The following is a 21,615-nucleotide window of genomic DNA, read 5'->3' as shown; positions in this document are numbered from 1 at the left end:
CTCTAAAGGTGGAGATTCCACAGCCTCCTAGTGAAATAGTTTTTCTAGTATCCAACCTAGACTTCCTCCACAGAGTGCTTCAGCTTCTTGCCCCTTCCCTTCTGTCCATCCCTTCTGCACTGCTTGCTTCAAGGACGCATAATTGTAAAATGGCATGAAACCATTTGAGTGATTTGATGGGGGTGAGATGGGGTGCAAGTGGTCCAAAGTAGCTGACTCTTTTTTCCATTTTAAACATACTTCCCTGGATCAGTGTGTGGGTTGTGATTTTTGTTTGTTTTTTAAAGGGGAGGGAGTCATTAAGTGGCATTGGGGGAGGCATGGCAGAATGAGCTAGCAGAGCTTCTACTTCCCTCTCATTTCACTTTCCCTTAGAACTTAGTAACTGCTGGGGTTTTGGCAAATTTAGCATTGTCTGTTGCCCCTTGGAGGCACAATCTCAGTTTGAGACATGCTGATCTAGATGTATGAAGTACCTTAATCTCTATCAAAGACTGTCTTTCCCTCACCCCACTAATCGCGTCAGCACTGCTCGCTATATACCACCTGTTAAGGATAGGAGCACTAATCTGAGAGACTTTCCTTATCTTAGTTTCCTCAAACTAGTCTGTTGCTCCACCAACCTTCCCTGAAGCCAAGGACCTTAACTGTTCTTTATTTACATTTATCTTTCTAGGGTCGTTAGTCTTAAGAGACACTTTGCTTGCATTTACCATAATTTTAGTATGGGTTTTAGCTTTGAGAGTGCCGTATTTTAGACAGGAGTCAGTGAGACAGGAGCCAGCCTGTGCCGCCACCTTGTAGGGCCACCCAGAGGATTCGGGGGCCTGGGGCAAAGCAATTTTGGGGGCCCCTTCCATAAAAAAAAGTTCCAATACTATAGAATACTATATTCTCGTGAGGGCCCCGGGCCTGGGGCAAATTGCCCCACTTGCCCCCCACTCTGGGCAGCCCTGCCTTCATGACAGCTCTGCTGCTTCCTAGTGACTGAACTGGAGGATCAGCAGTCTCTAGTTCTGTAACAAGGAAGAAACATTTTTGTTTTCAGTAAGTATGGAATAGAGTAAACTTAAAAAAAGAAACTGATGTCTTTGTAAAAAGAAAAGGCAACCCTTACTGATTATTGGGAGTGAAGGGAAGCAAGCTATTCTCCAAACACTGAAGTTAATTCTTTCTGAATTTAAGGTAGTTGGATTATTTTCAGTCTCATACACAATGTGACATACCAGTACCTAAATTTGGTTACACAAATGGCAAGAATGTTAATTTTAAACTGACCTCATAAAACAGCCCCAAATAATTAACTAAACATTAACATGTAGAGACAGAGATGTGGCCATCGTATTCTGTCTGGGTATTGATTTATTACTTCACTGCTTTTTCTGATTAGATTACAATTTGAATTTAAAAGGTTGTTTCAATTAATTTTTTCAAAAATATAAAAGCAGTTGTACATTTAACTTTCATAAAGTTAAATTAAAAAATACAAAAGAGAAAATAATTAGCTTTAGAAAGTGTTTGTATAAATTCTCTGTAGTTTAGGATATGTCTTCTCTGAATATGTGACAGCTGTGCTGCTCTCGCATTTCATTGTAGACACTACCTATCCCGGGGGAAGGGTTCTCCTGTCAGCATAGATAGTCCACCTCCCCAAGAGATGGTGGAATTCTTTTGTTGACCAAGCACTGTCTTCACCTGGGGTTAGGTCGATATAGTTGTCTGTCTCGGGGGTGGATTTTTCACGTCCCTGAGAGATATAGCTGTGCTGATGTAAGATCCCAGCGTAGACCATCCCTTAGTCTAGAAAAACACTACTTTATACAAGGTCAGTGTTGCAAAGAAAAACTTGGTAGTAAGTAGTTTATCTCTGAATGTCAGGTTCATTATAGGCTGCTATTGAAAATACTAAGTGTTGGTAGCAATTACTGATGTGTCTTTGTGGTTATGTGCTCTAGATGTAGGATCCTTTTCTTTTGGTGATCAGAAGGTTTTGGATTCATCACAAAAACCTGTGGTTCCTCAAAAATGAGATTCTAGCAGTATCCACCAAAATCATGAGATGGGCTTAAAAATCGTGATATTTTACAGATTGAATTTTGAGTCTGTAGGGTGCACTTGGGTTACAGTTGTAAACTGTTCTGCGCAATGAAGGGACAGAAACTTCTTGTATATTAAAGCTGAAATTCTCACTGAATCACATTCCTGTAAGGGCTGGGGCTCCTAAGAAAAACACCAAATATTGTGACATTTGTGATTAAAATTGCAAGAGTTGGCAACACTGATTTTTCTTCTGGTATGTCTTCACTGCAGAGTTAGCCTGGGCTCTTACTTGGGTGTTGGCCCTTACCACTCTCTCATTCTCTTCCCCCGCCCCCCATCAGAGTTAAGAGGTGCTTGGAAGTTTGAAAACTGGGCTAGCTGGCACAGCTGAGGTTGTGGGTTAGGGCTGGTCCACACTAGGGGGGGGAAATCGATCTTAGATACGCAACTTCAGTGACGTGAATAACGTAGCTGAAGTCGAATATCTAAGATCGAATTACTCACCCGTCCAGGCGGCGCGGGATCGATGTCCGCGGCTCTCCATGTCAATTCCGGAACTCCGTTGGGGTTGATGGAGTTCCGGAATCGATATAAGCACGCTCGGGGATCGATATATCGCGTCTAGATTAGACGCGATATATCGATCCCCGAGCAATTGATTTTAACCCGCCGATACGGTGGGTAGTCTGGACGTACCCTTAGAGTGTGAGTTCTGCTTTCACTCAAGTTGATAACCTCCCTGCTTTGAAGTGAGCGCAGAGGCTAAATCAGTTGATTGTAGATAGTGCTTCAGTGCCTTCCAACATTTCCCTCTGTGCCTGGAAGGGCTGACAGAATATCCCACAATTCATTGAGAAAGAACCATAGAGCTTACTGCAGCCCAGAGAACTGTGGGATGCCCCCCAGAAAGTCTAGCAATGTACAAGGAAGCGTGCAGCACCAGTGAGGACACAGTAACTTGGACAGGGTTTTGCAAGGTGACTGTTCACACCCGGCAGGCTAATGGAGGTATTCAGACCTGGATGCTGATCACTCAGGCTAACTGACTGATGTGAAGACCTGCATTTTTTGGATTTAGAACCAAGAAGTTTTACTTCAGTCTCTTGATAACTGCTGACAGTCCTTGGATTTGAAAATGACAGACATTATAGAAACAAAAGTTCGAATGTAAACAATTGTTTGAGATTAAGGAGTTTTTTTGGGGCGGGGGGCGGGGAGTGAGTGTGTTCATCTAACCTGAGAATTGGGTCACTTACTCAGCCATTTTGTCAAGGAGAATTTTTTTATAGCTGCTGAGATAATCACTTGCTTTTATGGATTTGTAGCAAAAGTGCACCTGCAAACTTGTGTTCTATTGCATTTTATAACTATTTTAAAATAGATCTGGTATGTTGATGGGTTTTTTTAGTGAACACAGCACTACTGACTGAAATATAAAAACAGGAAATGGAATCATTATCTTAATGGGAGTTGAATACTGAATGTTTACAGATCTACGGTGTTAAGCTTTATGTTTATTTTTTCTTACATGCTTGCTTTTGATTGTCAATAAGACACTAATTCCATTGTTTAGGATAATTTGTCTCATTTTGCAGGGCATCAGGAATGGATAATATCTTTTTAGGTGTTCAGCGGATGTCTTCTGTTGCATTTTCTTATCTTTTATATCATGTTTATAAAGATTCTTCCAGTCCTTATGGTGTGTGAGTACTTGACTCTCAGGTCTCCCAAGAGCATGCACAGTGAGCAAGGAAGATGAAGCTTACGGTACTTACATTATGCTTTCCATCTGTTGGTATCCGAGCTTTGCAGAGCATCATTATCCTCATTTTGTGAATGGAGAAACTGGTTATGTCTGCACTACACAGACTGTACTGGCATAGCTATGCTGTTGTACACCTGAAGTGTAAATACGCCCTATACTGACCAAAAGCTTTTTTTCTGTCCGTTGTAGGAACACCACTTCCCCAAATGAAGTTAGCTGAGTTGATGGAAGCCATCTTTTGTCAGCATCGCTGTATCTACACTGGAGGATGTGTCAGCATAGCTGTGTTGGTCAGTGATACATTTTTTTCACTCTCCTGACCAACATAGTTGTGTAATTTTTCAGTGTAGAGGAGGCCTTAGTTACAGAGAAGTTAGTAGCTAAAACTTCCAAATTTGGGTGCCTACAGGTTATACCTAAGCCCATATAAAGGCATCTAAATAAATGGGAATTGCAGATGCTCAGCAGCATTGAAAACTAAGTCATTTATTTAGTTGCTTAAGTATAGATTTGTGTCTAGCTTTTTGGCACCCAAGAAAATTTTGGCCTTACTGACTTGCTGAAGACCATGGTTAAGGCTGTGATTTTGTCACGGAGGTTACTGGAAGTCATGGAATCCATGACTTTCAAAGCTCTCCGTGACTTCAGCCTGTGAGGCTGGGAGCTGCAGGGTCCTGTTGCCACCTGCCGCGGTAGTAAGCTATGAGGTACTCAGCTGCCACGGCAGCTCCCCGACCACTGCAGCGGCAGCAGAGGTGCCCCGGCAGCTCCCTGACCACTGTGGTGGCGGTGGCGGCAGGGGTGCCCCCACAACCCCCTGCTACCACATATGGGCAGGGGGACACTAGCAGCTCCCCTCTACAGCAGCGACAGGGAGGCCCCAGGAACTCTGAGCCCCCACAGGGAATAGGGGCCCCCGAACTCCCAACCACTCGCAGCTGCCCCAGTCCCTTCCCGGATTATCATGGATATTTTTAGTAAAAGTCAGGGACAGGTCACAGGCTTCCATGAATTTTTCTTTGTTGCCTCTGACCTGTCCCGACTTCTTCTAAGAATATCCATGACAAAATCTTAGCCTTAACCATGGTTGGTGGCAGTGACTGTTCCCTTTTTCCCCTCTGCCCTGTTTTTCAAATCAAGTGAAAGTAAAAGCCAAAACAGCATCTTATGTTGTCTTTTCCCATTCTCCTTCTGTTTTCATCTCCTTTTTATTTCTCTTTTTATTCCTCAAGTATGTAGCATCAGCAATTTTATAAGCTGGGCTTTAAAATAATGTATACTTCGCTAACATTTGGGAAGTTTGGCTGGGCAAGTGCCATTATCCTCTTCAGCATCTACATTTTCGTTAGAAAGGAAAAAAAACCTTGTAGCCCTTATGGTTTTGATGGTAAGCTTCAAACATGGGCCCGGTATAAACTGATGTGTTGTTGACTTCCTGTGGCTGCGGACAGATGGCTTCATTAGAACTGGAAAAAGTATAGAGAAGGGCAACAAAAATGATTATGGGTATGGAACCCATATGAAGAGAGATTAAAAAGACTGCAACTGTTCATCTTCGAAAAGAGACTACTAAGGGGGATAGATATGACAAAGGTCTATAAAATCATTAATCATGTGAAGAAAGCAAATAAGGAAGTGTTATTTACCCCTTCATATAATTTCATTGGGCAACCCCTGGTTCATGGGTTACCCAATGAAATTAAAAGTGAAATACTCCTTCACACAATGCACAGTCAACCTATGGAAACTCACTTTCAGGGGATTTTGTGAACCTCAAAAATATATTGGGGCTAAAAAAAAAAAATTAGATAAGTTCATGGAGGATAGTTACATGAGTGGCCGTTAGCCAAGATGATCAGGGATGCAACCTCATTCTCTGGGTGTCCCTAAACCTCTGATTGCAGGAAACTGGGATTGGATGGCGGTATATGGATCATTCAGTAATAGCCCTGTTCAGAAGAAATTAACAGAAGTATTGGCCTCTGTTGGAGGACAAGACACTGGGGTAGATAACTCTGCAGGCTGTGGCCCACCAAGCTCCCCTCCAGCATGCCTCATCCCTGCTCTTCTGCTTACCTCCAGGCACTTCCCTGCTGCCAAACAGCTGTGCTTAGCACTTTCCAGGAGAGCTAGGGGAGGAGCGGGGGAGCTGCGTGCTCAGGGGAGGAGGCGGGGAGGGGTGGGGATTGGGGAAGGGATTGGAATAGGGGCAGTGAAGGGGCGGAGTTGGGATGGGAACTTTGGGGAAGGGGTTGAAATGAGGGCGGGGAAGGGGTGGGAAGAGGCATGGCAGGGGCAGGGCCTCATGGAAGGGGTGGGGAGAGTATCAGAGATGCGGTCTTTGGGCCAATGTACTGGTCCTCACGTGGCCCTTATGGTGATCTGAGTTTGAGATCCCTGCCCTAGCTGGCTCATATGTATAAGTACCTTCGCAGGGAGAAAATACTAGATACTAACAGGTCCTTGTCTCTAGCAGAGTAATGGCTGGAAGCAGAAGCCAGGCAAATTTAAACTAGAAGTAAGGCCCATGTTCTTAACAATGCGTGATTAACCGTTGGAACAAGTTACTAAGATAAGTGGTAGAGTCTCTGTCTCTTCATATCTTCAAATCAAGACTGGATACATTTCTGGAAGACATGTTTTAGCCAGTCAAACACAAATTATTGGGCGCAGTATATGGGTAACTGTGTGAAATATAATGGCCTGTGATGTATGGGAGGTTTGACTAGATGATCTAATGGTCCCTTCTGGTTCTAAATTCCATCTGTGAAAATGACTCTCATTTTTTTTTGTAATCCAAATAAGTTCTACAATACAGGGTTTGTTCTTAAAACCGTGGTTTTCAATCTTTTTTCATTTGTGGACCCCTAAACATTTTTGAATGGAGGTGCATAACCCTTTGGAAATCTTAGACATAGTCTGTGGACCCCCAAGGTCTGTGCAGCACAGTTTGAAACCCACTGTTCTAGAATATGAATTATGTGCCTCCCTCAATGACAAACTGCTGACCTGATGGATACATATGCCCTGTGCTAAAATGTTTCATTTAATAAAAACCTGTCTGTTAACATTCATAACTAATAGTATTGGGAAGGGACCATTTTGGTAAAGGGGTATGTGCAGAAAGGAGGGTGGTAATCTGGGGAAGGGGAACTGAGTTAAGGTTAAGATTGTAGTATGTGGTAGTGGTAAAGTGGGTGGGGGAATAGAGGTTGAGTACTATTAGGCTTTGTGTTTTTCCACTTCCTTTTGGAATTATGTCACTTGTGTAGCAACCTTAATTATTGCATAATTAATTCTTGTGTGTAAGCTTATTGGCATAGGCCAGTTTTTTATGAAGCTAGTATTCTAATGTGTATAGACATCAGAGTGATTTATTTTAAACTTGTAAGCATCTAGAACTGTATATAGTTATTTAAATAATCAAGATACATAAATTAAAATTATGGGGAAATTCCTCTTCAAGTGACAGCTCCTAGTAATGTTGGACATATACAAAGTCAACTATTCATTTATTCAGAATACCCAAATCAGTACATGAGTATGTTGGTTTAATAATTAAAAAAATAGCTCTGGTTTAATATGAAAGTGAAATGGCTGAACAATGAAGGCCCTTTTCCAATTGTGAAATCACTCTTAAAGCAAGATGGGAATTGTTTTACAGTTTGACGTTGGGGGGGTTGTCCCCTTTTATCATTATTTTATATAATATGGTCACTATCTGCAGGAATATTCTTATGGCCATTTAAATAAAAACCCGAAATAGTGGGTATTTTTGAAGGTATTAGCACATTAACTTTGAAAATACTAGTATGAGGAAAATAATGTAGTTCTTCTGTATAATGTTTTTGGCATGATTCATCCTTCACATACTCTAGTTATTTGATATTGAAAAATGTTGATGAGGGCATTTTTAAAAGGTCCTTTTAAGTTAGGACATAGAATGATAGGACTGGAAGGGACCTTGACAGTTCATCTAGTCTTATCTCTTGTACTCCTGGCAGGAGTGAGTATTATCTAGACCATCCCTGACAGTTGTTTGTCTAATCTGCTCTAAAAATCTCTAAAGATGGAGATTCCACAACCTCCCTGCGCAGTTTACTCCAATGCTTAACCACCTTGGCAGAATGTTTTTTCTAACATCCAACCTAAACCTCCCTTGCTGCAATTTAAGCCCATTGCTTTTGTTCTATCCTAAGCAGTTATGAAAAACAATTTTCTCCCTCTTCCTTGTAACAACCTTTTATGTACTTGAAAACTGTTATGATATCCCCTCTCAGTTTTCTCTTCTCCAGATCAAACAAACCCAGTTTTTTCAGTCTTCCCTCATACGTCACGTTTTCTAGACCTTTAATCATTTTTGTTGCTCTTCTTTGGACATTCTCCAGTTTGTCTGCATCTTTCCTGAAATGTGGTGCCCAGAATGGACATAATATTCCAGTTGAGGCCTAATCAGCACAGAGTAGAGCAGAATAATTGCTTTTTGTGTCTTGCTTTCAACACTACTACTTATACATCCCAGAGTGATGTTTGCTTTTTTGCAACACTGTAACACTGTTGACTCATATTTAGCCTGTGGTCCACTATGACCCCCAGATCCGTTTCTGCAGTACTCCTTCCTAGGCAGTCATTTCCCATTTTGTATGTGTGGAACTGATTGCTCCTTCCTAAATGGAGTACTTTGCATTTGTCTTTATTGAATTTCATCCTATTTACTTCAGACCATTTCTCCGGTTTGTCCAGATCATTTCGAATTTTAATCCTATCCTCCCAAGCACTTGCAACCCCTTCCAGTTTGATGTTGTCCACGTACTTTATGTGTGTGCTTTCTATGCCATTATCTAAATCATTGATGAAGATACTGAGCAGAACTGGACCCAGAACTGATCCCTGCGGGACCTCATTCGTTATGTCCTGCCAGCATGACTGTGAACCACTGATAACTACTCTCTGGGAACAGTTTTCCAACCAGTTTTGCACCCATCTTAGAGTAGCTCCATCTAGGTTGCATTTCCTTTGTTTGTTTATGAGAGAGTCGTGCAAGACAGTATCAAAAGCTTTGCTAAAGTCAAGATATACCACGTCTACCACTCCTCACCCCCATCCACAAGGCTTGTTACCCATCAAAGAAAGCTATCAGGTTGATTTGACACAGTTTGTTCTTAGCAAATCCATGCTGACTGTTACTTATCACCTTATTATCTTCCACATGTTTGAAAATTGATTGCTTAATTATTTGCTCCATTATCTTTCTGGGTGCAGAAGTTAACCTGCTCTGTAATTCCCTGGGTTGTCCTTATTTTCTTTTTGTAGATGGTCATTATATTTGGTCTTTTCCAGTCATCTGGAATATCTCCAGTCTTCCATGACTTTTCAAAGGCCTGGTCTACAATATGTGTTCAAACCGAATTTAGCAGCTTTAAACCGACTTAACCCTGCACCTGTCCACACAACAGGCCCTTTATATCGATATAAAGAGCTCTTTAAACCGATTTCTATACTCTTCTACGACGAGAGGAGTAGCGCTGAAATCGGTATTGCCATGTCTGGTTAGGGTTCGTGTGGCCGCAAATCGACAGTATTGGCCTCCGGGCGGTATCCCGCAGTGCACCATTGTGACCGCTCTGGAAAGCAATCTGAACTTGGATGCACTGGCCAGGTAGACAGGAAAAGCTCCGCAAACTTTTGAATTTCATTTCCTGTTTGCCCAGCGTGGAGCTCTGATCAGCACGGGTGGCGATGCAGTCCCAAATCCAAAAAGAGCTCCAGCATGGACTGTATGGGAGATACTGGATCTGATCGCTGTATGGGGAGACAAATCTGTTCTATCAGAGCTCCGTTACAGAAGACGAAATGCCAAAGCATTTGAAAAAATCTCCAGGCTATGCTAGACAGAGGCCACAGCAGGGACTCAGCACAGTGCTGTGTGACAAGTGTAATGGAAAGCCAAAGAATCAGATGGACACTCATGGAGGGAGAGAGGGGTTACTGAGGACTCCAGCTATCCCACAGTCCCCGAAAAGCATTTGCATTCTTGGCTGAGCTCCCAATGCCTGAAGAGTCAAAAACATTTCCCAGGTGTTTCAGGGAATATGTCGTCAATTTACGCCCGTTTCCACCCCCCACGGAGAGAAAAGAGGGAAAAAAAGTTTCTCGCCTTTTTTCAGTGTCACCCTATATCTACTGCATGCTGCTGGTAGATGGGGTGCTGCAGTGCTGAACACCAGCATCCCCTTCCTGGTGGCAAACATACAATATGACTGCTATCCATCGTCGTCATCAGCCCCGTGAGTGCTCCTGGCTGGCCTCGGTGAGATCAGCTGGGGGCACCTGGGTAAAAATGAGTGACTCCCAGTCATTCCCGGCAGATGGTACAGAACGACTGGTAACCGTCTTCATCATAGCAGCTGGAGGCTGAGCTCCATCAGCCCCCGCCCCCCTTTCATATTTAAAGAAAAGATTTTGTACTGCCTGGACTATCATAGCAGCTGAAGGCTTCCTCCCCTGATTTTATCTCACTAAAAAGTCAGTGTTTCTTATTCCTGGATTCTTTATTACTTCATCACACAAATCGGGGGACACTGTCACGGTAGCCCAGGAGGGTTGGGAGAGGAGGGAAGCAACGGGTGGGGTTGCTGCAGGGGCACCCTCTAGAATGGCATGCAGCTCATTTCTGCAGGATCTCTGGGGCTCTGACATGGAGCGGCTGTGCCCTCTGGTTCTCTAGTACATTTGCCCCATATTCTAGGCAGGACTGACTCTGTTTTTAGACAAAACATAAAGAAGGGTATGACCCGGGGAGTCATTCCCATTTTTGTCCATGCGCCCCCGGCCGAACTCAGCGATGCCAGCCAGGAGCACCCATGACAGCAGCAGACGGTACAAAATGACTGATAAATGTCATCTCATCGCCAATTTACAATGGCATGGCAGACGGTGCAATAGGGATGGTAACCGTCTCTGCTACCTTGCAAAGGCAAATGAATGCTGCTGTGTAGCACTGCAGTACTGCGTCTGTCAGCAGTATCCAGTACACATACAGTGACAATGACAAAAGGCAAAACGGGCTTCATGGTTGCTATCCTATGGTGTCTGCCAGGGCAATCCAGGGAAAAAGGGCGTGAAATGATTGTCTGCCGTTTGCTTTCACGGAGGAAGGCTTGAGTGACGATATTTACCCAGAATCACCCGCAACATTGTTTTTGCATTGGGATCTCAACCCAGAATTCCAATGGGTGGGGGAGACTGCGGGAACTATGGGATAGCTACGGGATAGCTAACCACAGTGCAACGCTCTACAAATCGACGCTAGCTTCGGACCATGGACGCACACCGCCCGATTAATAGGCTTAGTGTGGCCGCGTGCACTTGACTTTATACAATCTGTTTTATAAAACCGGTTTATGTAAAATCGGAATAATCCCGTAGTGTACACATACCCAAAGATAATTGCTAATGGCTCAGATATCTCCTCAGTCAGCTCCTTGAATATTCTACGATGTATTTCATCAGGCCCTGGTGACTTGAAGACATCTACTTTGTCTAAGTAATTTTCACCTTGTTCTTTCCCTATTTTAGCCTCTTCTGATCCAACCTCATTTTCACTGGTATTCACTATGTTAGCTGCCCAGTCACCACCAACCTTCTTGGTGAAAACTGAAACAAAGAAGTCATTTAGCACCTCTGCCATTTCCACATTTTCTGTTTATTATTGTTCTCCCCTTCCCCCCTCTGCCTCCCAATTGCGTAACAGGCCTACTCTGTCAATGGTCGTCTTCTTGCTTTTAATGTATTTGTAGACTGTTTTCTTGTTACCCTTATTTCTCTAGCTAGTTTGATCTCATTTTGTGCCTTAGCCTTTCTAATCTTGTCCCTACATACTTGTGTTATTTCCTTATATTCATCCTTTGTAATTTGACCTAGTTTCCACTTTTTGTAGGACTCTTGATTTATAGATCATTGAAGATCTCCTGGTTAAGCCAAGGTGGTCTCTTGCCATACTTCCTATCTTTCCTACCCAATGGGATAGTTTTCTCTTGTGCCCTTAATAATGTCTCTTTGAAAAACTGCCAGCTGTCTTCAATTGTTTTTCTCCTTAGACTTGCTTTCCATGGGATCTTGCCTACAAACTCCCTGAGTTTGCTAAAGTCTGCCTTCTTAAAATCCATTCTTTATTTTGCTGTTCTCCCTCCTACCATTCCTTAGAATCATGAACTCATCATTTCGTGATCACTTTCACCCAAGCTGCCTTCCACTTTCAAATTCTCAACCAGTTCTTCCCTACTTTTTTAAATCAAATCTAGAACAGCCTCTCTCCTAGTAGCTTTCTCCACCTTCTGAAATAAAAAATTGTGTCTAGTACATTCCAAGAACTTGTTGGATGATCTGCACCCTGCTGTGTTGTTTTTCTCAACAGATGTCTGAGTAGTTGAAGTCCCCCATTATCACCAAGTGCTATGTTTTGGATGATTTTGTGTCTTATTTAAAACAGGGTGGATTTTATTTCAATCAGTAGTCAGGAAGACTTGGTTTAATCATGGATTTCTACATAAAAGTGCATTCTTGTTGGTTGTTATAACCTTAATATATTTTCTTCACAACTCAGAGATAGATGTAGGTTTCATTTTTAGAAGGTACACCATTATACATTTTCAGAGTGATTTATTTTGAAAACTTTTCAGATTACTTTTACAGCTATATGCGAAAATGAATGATTGTTTGGTTATATCATTTACCAAAGGTAATTGAAGCAGATATTCATGAAGTCATTGGGAGGTGAACTTTCTCCAATTCAACAGGTTAATCATTAATATTTGGAGACTTTTCTTGCCATGCGTGTATTAGGAGGAGAACATCACCCAACAGACATTGAAATTGTTTTATTTAACTAAAACAGCAATATTATATGTTTGCTGTTGAAGAAAAAAAATCCAGAATAATATTTTAGCAAAACAAGCATATGAATTTTTGAATTTAGTTAAACATTCAAGTTATTTAAAATAGGTTTGTTTTTTCAAAATTTGTTTTTAACTAAAATAGTTAAATGAATTATTTAAAAAAACAAAAAACAAAAATTAAATTGACTATGTCAGCCAGGTCAACATGAGAAACTTAAAATACTGGCTTCTGCAGCTAAATCAGTTGCCTTCACCTTCATTTTCCTGTTTGTAATCTGGAAACGAAAAACAAGCTTTCTGCATTTTCAGGTCCCACATGATTTCTCAGTTTGGAATGAATTAATCCAAAGAGAGAGAATATTCTTTCTACACCGGCAGAAGAAGCTACTGCTGTTAAAAGTGAGATTATCACTTCAACGGTCTCTGAATCCAAGTGCTTAAGTGACTTCCACCAGTTCACTGGTGTGACTTTCTTTAAATCATCAGCAAACATATATTTCTTGGAAGTTTCACCCTTAGCTCTGAAGTTTATTATCGTTGGCATTATGGAGGGGTGATTGCTGGATGTCCATGTCATAGCCAACTCCTCTTCTTCAGCAGTTAAGGTTTGACCCTGGTACCGAGTATTGAGAATATTTGCAAGAAACTGAGCTGGAGATAATGCTTATTCCATTCCTTTTTTTAATGCTTGTAATTTAACTCTGTCTTTGCATATTTCTCTTTTTTAGATCTCACTCAATTCCTTCCAAATTTCAACAGCATCAGCAATAAAACAGCTATTTCCCTGCATTTTGTTGAAGGCTATGGAAATAAGTTTCAGGGTACTCAGCATGTTTTCAACATTTCTCTTAAGCCCAATGCTGAGAACTTTGGCCGTGACAGTGCTATCTATTTTTTCATGATTTTGTTCACAAATTGTCATCAGATTAGATTAGTTCTTGATATAGTGCTCAAAACAGTCCACTACTGAGTTCCATTGCATGTCTTGTGGGAGAGTTAGCTTGATTCCTCCCACTTTTTTCAGAGCAGCTGCTGCAGAGTGGTTTTAACAGAAGTATTTTGCAATTTCAACAACATTAGCCTTTATTTCTGGAATGCTGAAGTCTTTGGCTAGGAAGTGCATCAAATGAGCATTACAACCATATGTTGTTAGCTTGGGATTCTCTCGGAAATAGTTTCTTCTCATCTTGGATACATTTGCAGCATTGTCTGTGACCAAGCTGCATATTAGACATTGGAATTTTTTTCACAGTTTGTTATAGCTTTTACTGCCACTTCTTGTAAGTATTCTGCTGTGTGTGCATTTCCTGATGTATCAATTGTTTCTGTAAGGAAGACATTCCCTTCTTCAGTTGTCACACAAGCACATACAACAGGATCATTGTGGACATTGCTCCACCCATCAAGACTCAGGTTAACAATTTTACCCTCTAGACCTGTTGCACACTGCTCAATTTCTCTTTCATATGCTTTATCAAGCAATTTGCCTGCGACATCTGCTCTGTTGGGTGGACTGTATCCTGGTCTTACTTCACTAACATGGTTCAGTCATTGTGGCTTTTCAGTCATATGGAAAGGAGAGTTTGTTGCATAAACAACTGAGCAATTTTTTCATCAATTACCTCTTTTTGGAATCTGCTGGTTCTTATCACAAACTTATCTATGGTTGTTTGTGGATGATGGAGATTATTTTTTTTTCCTTTTTGCTACAGGTGATATACTGTGGTTATGTGACATACATGAAGTGATTTGAAACACTGTCATTGGCAGATAGGTCTGAAACTATAGAAAATGATGGTGATCTTGAAGATGGATAGTTTCCGAATCCTGTATGTTGAGGATGGATTCTCCTAAACAAAATAAGTCAATGCAGTTATTTAATTATTATTATTACCATACTGCTCATTTAGTATTACTCATTGAGTTCACTGACACTCAGTACTACTATAAAGGTGAAATTGTAAAAGGAAGATCTGCCTATTTCAGCTATTTATATTTTATCATAGTTGCTGCCGTTAGAAGTTTTCCCTTCTAATGAGTGAATGGTATGGTAGATTTCAAATCAATGAAGGCTATGCTCGGAAAGACCTCAAGACTTCTGGAATATGCTGCTCCTGTCCCTCCCTTCTCACATTTATTTCCAGATTTCTTCTCCTCGTCCAAATCTATTCCATCTACAACAATCTTCTATTCATTGAACTTTTTGAAACTTTGCACTTTTGAGAGAGGTAAGGGATTGACTCTGTGTACACAAATTTGCAGGGGGACAGTAGGGTTGAGGTCTGTTGTTTCTCATCTCTCTCTCTATTTAAAAACACTTTTTTTGCTCTTAACAAGCATGTTATCTCTGGAGACACAAATCCACAGTTTGAGAACTGCAAAACTAAGCATCTCTGATGGTATCTTCTAGATTGAGCACTGAGTCCTATTTAGTAGATAGAAAGTTTAACCTAAATAATCTATCCAGAAGTCCCTGGAACCCCATAAGATTGGGTCCTGAATCCATGAACTACTATAACTCATTTACAAAACTTTTCTTAAACATTACATGAATATATTGTCTCATACTATAGTTTATAATCCCTATTCCATAATGAGATATCTTTGAGCTATAATATATCTTAATTAAAACTATCTTTAGATAGGTTTTTTCCTCAAAAAGCATTTTATCAAAGAAATCCAATATTTTGATTTAAAAAAAATACTCATTTTTATCCACTCTCGTTTAAAAAAAGCCTCAATCCCCTCTTCTTCCTGGTTAAGTTGTCTGCAGTAGACACCTACCATGATATCACCCATGTTTTTTTACCTCTTTTATCTTTATCCAGATACTTTCAACAAGTCTGTCTCCTATTTCCATTTCAACCTCAGTCCAAGTGTATACATTTTTAATAAGGCAATACCTCCTCCCTTTTTTTTGCTGTACCCTTCTATACCAGCATTCCAGCCATGCATATTCTGCCAGGTCAGTCTGTGATGCCAGCTGTGTCATAGCTGTGTTAATTTACTAGCATTTTGTGTTCTTCCTGATTATTCACCATACTTCTTGCATTAGTATACGCATATTTAAGATACTGATTTGATTCGCACCCTCTCCCCCTCCCCATTCTGTCATTTTTCTCCTTTATCCCTGTTATAACAGTCCATGCTCCTCCCAAATTCCAAATCTTCTCCCAGGCCTCCATGTTTTTGACTTACCTGTTGACTTTGGTCACCTGCCCCGTCCATACCTAGTTTAAAGTCCTCACTAGGTTAGCCAGTCTGTATCCAAATATGCTCTTCCCCTTCCTTGATAGGTGGACCCCATCTTTGCTTAGCAGTCTTTTTCTTCCTGGGACAGCATCCTGTGGTCAAGGTAGCTGAAGTCCTCCTGGCAACACTATCCTCACAGCCAGGCATTCACCTCCATGATATAGCAGGTTCTGCCTGGGCCCCTACCCTGGACTGGAAGGATCGAAGAGAACATCACCTGCGCTTTCAGCTCCTTTACCCTTACTCTCAGAGCCCTGTAGTCACGTCTGATCTGCTGAGGGTCATACCTCACAGTATCATTAGTGCTCACATGGATGAGTAGCATCGGGTAGTAGGCAGAGGGCTGGATGATCCTCGACAATCCCTCTGTAGCATCTCAGATACAGGACCCTGGCAGGCAGTTTACCTCCTGGGATGCCATGTCAGGATGACAAATAGGTGCCTCTGTCCCCCTCAGAAGAGAGTCACCAACCACCACTATCCTACGTTTCCTTCTGGGAGTGGTGGCTGCGATCCTCCCAGCCTTGGGGGTACATGGCTGCTTCTCCTCCACCTTTGTGAGTAGTTTCTCATCGCTTGTTGCCAGGGCAGCATATCTGTTTTCCATCACCATGGTAGGTGGGTGGGTTGGAAGTATAGGTGGAGCACTGCCTGGTGCCAGAAGTAACCAACTGCTGGTGTTCTCCCTGTGACAGAACCATATCATCCTCCCCTGGTGGTGTGACAGCAATCCTCTGTAGCTGGATAGCTTCCTCAGCGTTGGATGTCTCCATGTGAAATCTCCACATAATCTTCATGAATTTGAGTTCTTAAGCTGCGAGCCCTATTGTAGGACAGTGCTGTGCTTAGAATGTGTCAGATGGAACAGCATTTATATTGTAATATACTTTACTGGCCTAACTGTAGAAGTGATGGGGTGTGTGTGTGTGTGTGAGAGATATATTTTTTTAATTTTTGTTTTGGGGTGGGGGGGGTGTCAGATGTATGTATTAGGAAGTGACTGGCTTAGACGTTAAGGTCAGAAGGGACCATTATGACCTTCTAGTTTGACCTGCACAACACAGGCCACAGAATCTCACCCACCCACTCCTGTAACAAACCCCTGGCCTATGTCTGAGCTATTGAAGTCCTCAATTTGTGGTTTAAAGACTTAAAGGTGCAGAGAATCCTCCAGCAAGTGACCTGTGCCCCACATTGCAGAGGAAGGCAAAAAAAACCCCAGGGCCTCTGCCAATCTGCCCTGGAGGAAAATTCCTTCCCGACCCCAAATATGGCGATCAGCTAAACCCTGAGCATGTGTTCAAGACTCATTAGCCAGACACCCAGGAAAGAATTCTCTGTAGTAACTCAGATCCCACCCCATTTAACATCCCATCACAAGCCATTGGGCATATTTACCGCTAATAGTCAAAGATCAATTAATTGCCAAAATTAGGCTATCCCATCATACCATCCCTTCCATAAACTTAGGCTTGAAGCCAGATGTGTCTTTTGCCTCCATTGCTCCCTTTGGAAGGCTATTCCAGAACTTCACTCCTCTGATGGTTAGAAACCTTCATCTAATTTCAAGTCTAAACTTCAGTTTATATCCCTTTGTTCTTGTGTCCACTTTGGTACTGAGCTTAAATAATTCCTCTCTCTCTCCCTGGTATTTATCCCTCTGATATATTTATAGAGAGCAATCATATCTCTCCACAACCTTCTTTTGATTAGGCTAAAGAAGCCAAGCTCTTCAAGTCTCCTTTCATAAGACAGGTTTTCCATTCCTCAGATCATCCTAGTAACTCTTTTCTATACCTGTTCTAGTTTGAATTCATCTTCTTAAACATGGGAGACCAGAACTGTACACAATATTCCAGATGAGGTCTCACCAGTGCCTTGTGTAACAGTACTAACACCTCCTTATCTCTGCTGGAAGTACTTGGCTTGATGCATCCCAAGACTGCATTAGCTTTTTTCACAGCCATATCACATTGGTGGTTCATAGTCATCCTGTGATCAACCAATACTTCGAGGTCCTTCTCCTCCTTTGTTACTTCCAACTGATGCATTCCCAGTTTATAACAAAAATTCTTGTTATTAATCCCTAAATGCATGACCTTGCACTTTTCACTAGTAAATTTCATCCTATTACTATTACTCCAGTTTACAAGGTCATCCAGATCTTCCTGTAGGATATCCCAGTCCCTATCTGTATTGGCAATGCTCCCAGCTTCGTGTCATCCACAAACTTTATTAGCATATTTCCACTTTTTGTGCCAAGGTCAATAATAAAAAGATTGGTCTCAAAACCGATCCCTGAGGAACTCCACTAGTAACCTCCTTCCAGTAACCTCCTGACAGTTCACCTTTCAGTATGACCCATTGTAGTCTCTCCTTTAACCAGTTCCTTATCCACCTTTTCAGTTTTCATATTGAGCCCCATCTTTTCCAGTTTAGCTAATAATTCCCCATGCGGAACCGTATCAAATGCGTTACTAGGCAGACTTGAATAAAGGGAAGACTTACATGAAGAGCAGTTTAGTTTGCCAGTTATCTCCTGTTCCATGCTGAATTTGCAAATGTTTGAGGAAGCTAACATTGTTAAACGTATTTTCTTTTGTTTGATGCTGTAGTGAAGTCATAACTGATGTTTTGCAAAACAACAGCAACAAAAATTTAGGACAAATATGTACGTTTAGTGGGGAGTACTTCCACTTAATCTGCCTTACAGAGTTTGTCACTTTGCATACTTTTCAGTGCAGATGCACTTCCCATATGAAAACAATCTATAATTACTGGTGCATCTGCAGTCATTCTTTCTCTGTGGAGATATTGGTGGATATTAATGTATAATATTGTCGTAAAATAAGGCATACATTCTTGGATTTGTGTTAACCTATAATGTCTCTTGTTATGGTTAAAATACAGCTATTTGAACAAATAGACTACAGTCACTTTTGTCTGTTCAGCGTATTTGGTGTCTTATGTAAATTTCTGTTTAACTTGTAGATTTTGGATCTCTGTTTGACTTGGAAAATGATCTTCCTGATGAGCTGATCCCCAATGGAGAGTTAAGCCTTCTAAACAGCAGTGGGAATCTTGTTCCAGATGCAGCTTCCAAACACAAACAACTTTCTGAACTTCTAAGGGGAAACGGTAGCTCTACCCTAAATCCTGGAATTGGAAATGTGAACTCAAATAGCCCTGTCCAGCAGGGAGTTGGTAGCCAAGTCCAAGGGCAATCCAACAGTGCTAACATTAGTAATCTGGGTGCTATGGGTAAGAGCCCTTTAAACCAGGGAGACTCTTCTGCCTCAAGCCTTGCAAAGCAGGCAGCCAGCACTTCTGGACCTACCACACCTACATCACAAGCACTGAACTCTCAAGCACAAAAGCAAGTGGGGATGGTGACAAGCAGCCCTGCAACATCACAGACTGGACCTGGGATATGTATGAATGCTAATTTCAGTCAGACTCACCAGGGTCTTCTCAACAGTAACTCTGGCCACAATTTAATGAATCAGCCCCAGCAAGGACAAGGGCAGGTAATGAATGGATCTCTTGGGGCAGCTGGAAGAGGAAGGGGAGCGGGAATGCAATATTCTGCCCCTTCCATGCAAGGGAATGCAGGCAGTGTGCTGGCAGAGACTTTAACCCAAGCATCACCACAGATGGCTGGTCACACAGGCCTGAACACAGCACAGACAGGAGCAATGGCAAAAGTATGTACCTATAACTTCTATCTGTCTAGATGCATGTTTTTCCTCCAGGTATCTGAGAAACTGATTTTAGTAACTGATAGAAATTCAGGTGCCTTGAAAGTATTTTCGTTTTTTCAGTTTTTATTAGGTGTAAATTAGATATTCCTGGTTCATGTAAAACTAAGATACAAGACTTTTTGTAGTGATTAGTGTAATTTAACTGACTGTGCTAAAGATCCTAAACAGATCACAGCTCTGAGCGGAAGAGGAAACTTTGTGCTTAAGTAATCTATTTATCATGTGAAAATTTTAAAGGTTTCATGCTTACAGTAGGATGTGTTAATTTAAAGAAAATTGGGTTTTGAAGTTACATAGAATTTATAGTCTTAGGTTAATTTTAAAATGTATCAAGTCTTTTCAGCAATTAATGTTTCACTGTTTAAAAAAGATTCTGATTCGACTCTGATTCTCTTATAGCTCATTGCATTCCATTGTGTGTAGTAAGAAAAATAAGAGGAAAAAAAATGCATCGTGAATTCTGCACTTATCAGTTTCAGGCATTAGGATGTTCTGAAATTGAGACAATAAAAACAGTGCTTTTCATTGTACCATCATAAATGAAAATGTCTGTTTAGAATCTCTAAACTAGGACAAAATCTTGCTAGTAAGTTATTGGAAGAGAAGAATTTAGTGGTCCAAAAAAGAGAAAAGGTAACTTGCTGGCCATTTCTGTATGCTTCACTCTAGCAAACAGAAGAAGTGTATATTTAAATCTAAGCAGGTTTAGTACTGATAAAGACGCTGGACTGACAGACTTGCAGATATGTACCTGTTTACAGAAAAATTACAGAATAATCAAACTTCTCCATACTGCCATGTCAGTGTGATTCCACTGAAGACTTTGGCTTCTTTGCTTAAAGACAGGTACCAGTTAGCAGAATTATAGTGACCGTTTTTGTGATGCAGATATCCTGTCTGTCAGAGGGCTATGAGACCATCAGAGATGGTACAAGTGTGTGACTGGCAAGTCACCCATTTATAGCTTCCTTTTTCCTCTCTCCCCCTACAGCTGAAGAGCAGAATCAGAGTTTTTGTATTTATTGTGTTTATTGATCTGGTCTATAACAAATCTCCTATTGATGGGTGGGGAAAAGTCATGTTTCACAAGTTAAGCAAAACTGCTATTGTCAGTCTTCTTTCATACAGGAATCTCAGGGACCCCACTTTTGTATTTTGTTGCTGTAGTTACGACTTTGAGATATTGGAAAAGTGTAAAAGTCGTGCTAGTTTTGGAGACTGACATCCTATTCAGCCACTGAACACTGAAAAAGACAGGTTCAATTTCCATTCCCACTCAGTTCTTTACACTTCTGCTGAAACGGCAAACAAGAATGCATTGAGTAGTTTGGTAATGTAGCTACATATCCCCTTGGGTTCTGTTCTGAAGACTGTTCATTTCATATTGGCCACTAGGCTAAACATGACATGGGAAGAGCATGTTTTCTGTGTGAAGTCTAGTCTACCAGCCACTTCACTCCTTCAGCAGCTAGGAGTGCAGAGCTTTCCAGTAGGGAATTTCCCTGGACCCTGTCTGAGGGTTGGGGATTATTTTAGTATCACTCTTGGCTGCAGTGTGTTAAATTTTGTTGGTTCGTTGCTGACAGAAGTTGGGGCACAAATTCTTCTCTTCCCTGTTGGGGGATGATTTTCTTTATTTTAAAGAAGGGAAGCTTAAAGGTCTAAACAGATTGGCAGCATGATGTAAAGCTGAGCACACTGATCAGTCTATGGACCTAAACATTTAAATGTGCTTTGTATAAAGATTAACTGCTATAATTACAGGAAAAGAATGGTTATTGGGAGGTAACTAGAGAAAGGAGTAGGTGATTATTTTCAGTAACTAGATTTGTTTTTCTCTGAAATGTGTGGAAACGGAATGAAAATATCTAATTATTTGGCTTATTTCCATTTTTTAAAA

General features: G+C 41.3%; 1 protein-coding gene across 3 annotated transcripts in view; it reads left to right on the top strand.

The window, feature by feature from the left end:
- CREBBP (CREB binding protein) overlaps nucleotides 1–21,615 on the top strand; it is a 195,676-nt gene that overhangs the window by 18,512 nt on the left and 155,549 nt on the right. For all 3 annotated transcript variants that reach the window (XM_050968023.1, XM_050968022.1, XM_050968021.1), the window contains exon 2: nucleotides 18,946–19,658. In XM_050968023.1, coding sequence (XP_050823980.1) covers nucleotides 18,946–19,658 — 713 coding nt within the window. The remainder of the gene's footprint in view (nucleotides 1–18,945; nucleotides 19,659–21,615) is intronic.

This window comes from Gopherus flavomarginatus, chromosome 9, assembly GCF_025201925.1.
Source record: "Gopherus flavomarginatus isolate rGopFla2 chromosome 9, rGopFla2.mat.asm, whole genome shotgun sequence".
Lineage (NCBI taxonomy): Eukaryota > Metazoa > Chordata > Testudines > Testudinidae > Gopherus > Gopherus flavomarginatus.
Note: the sequence above shows the minus strand (reverse complement) of the source record. Positions and strands in the feature narration are given on the sequence as shown.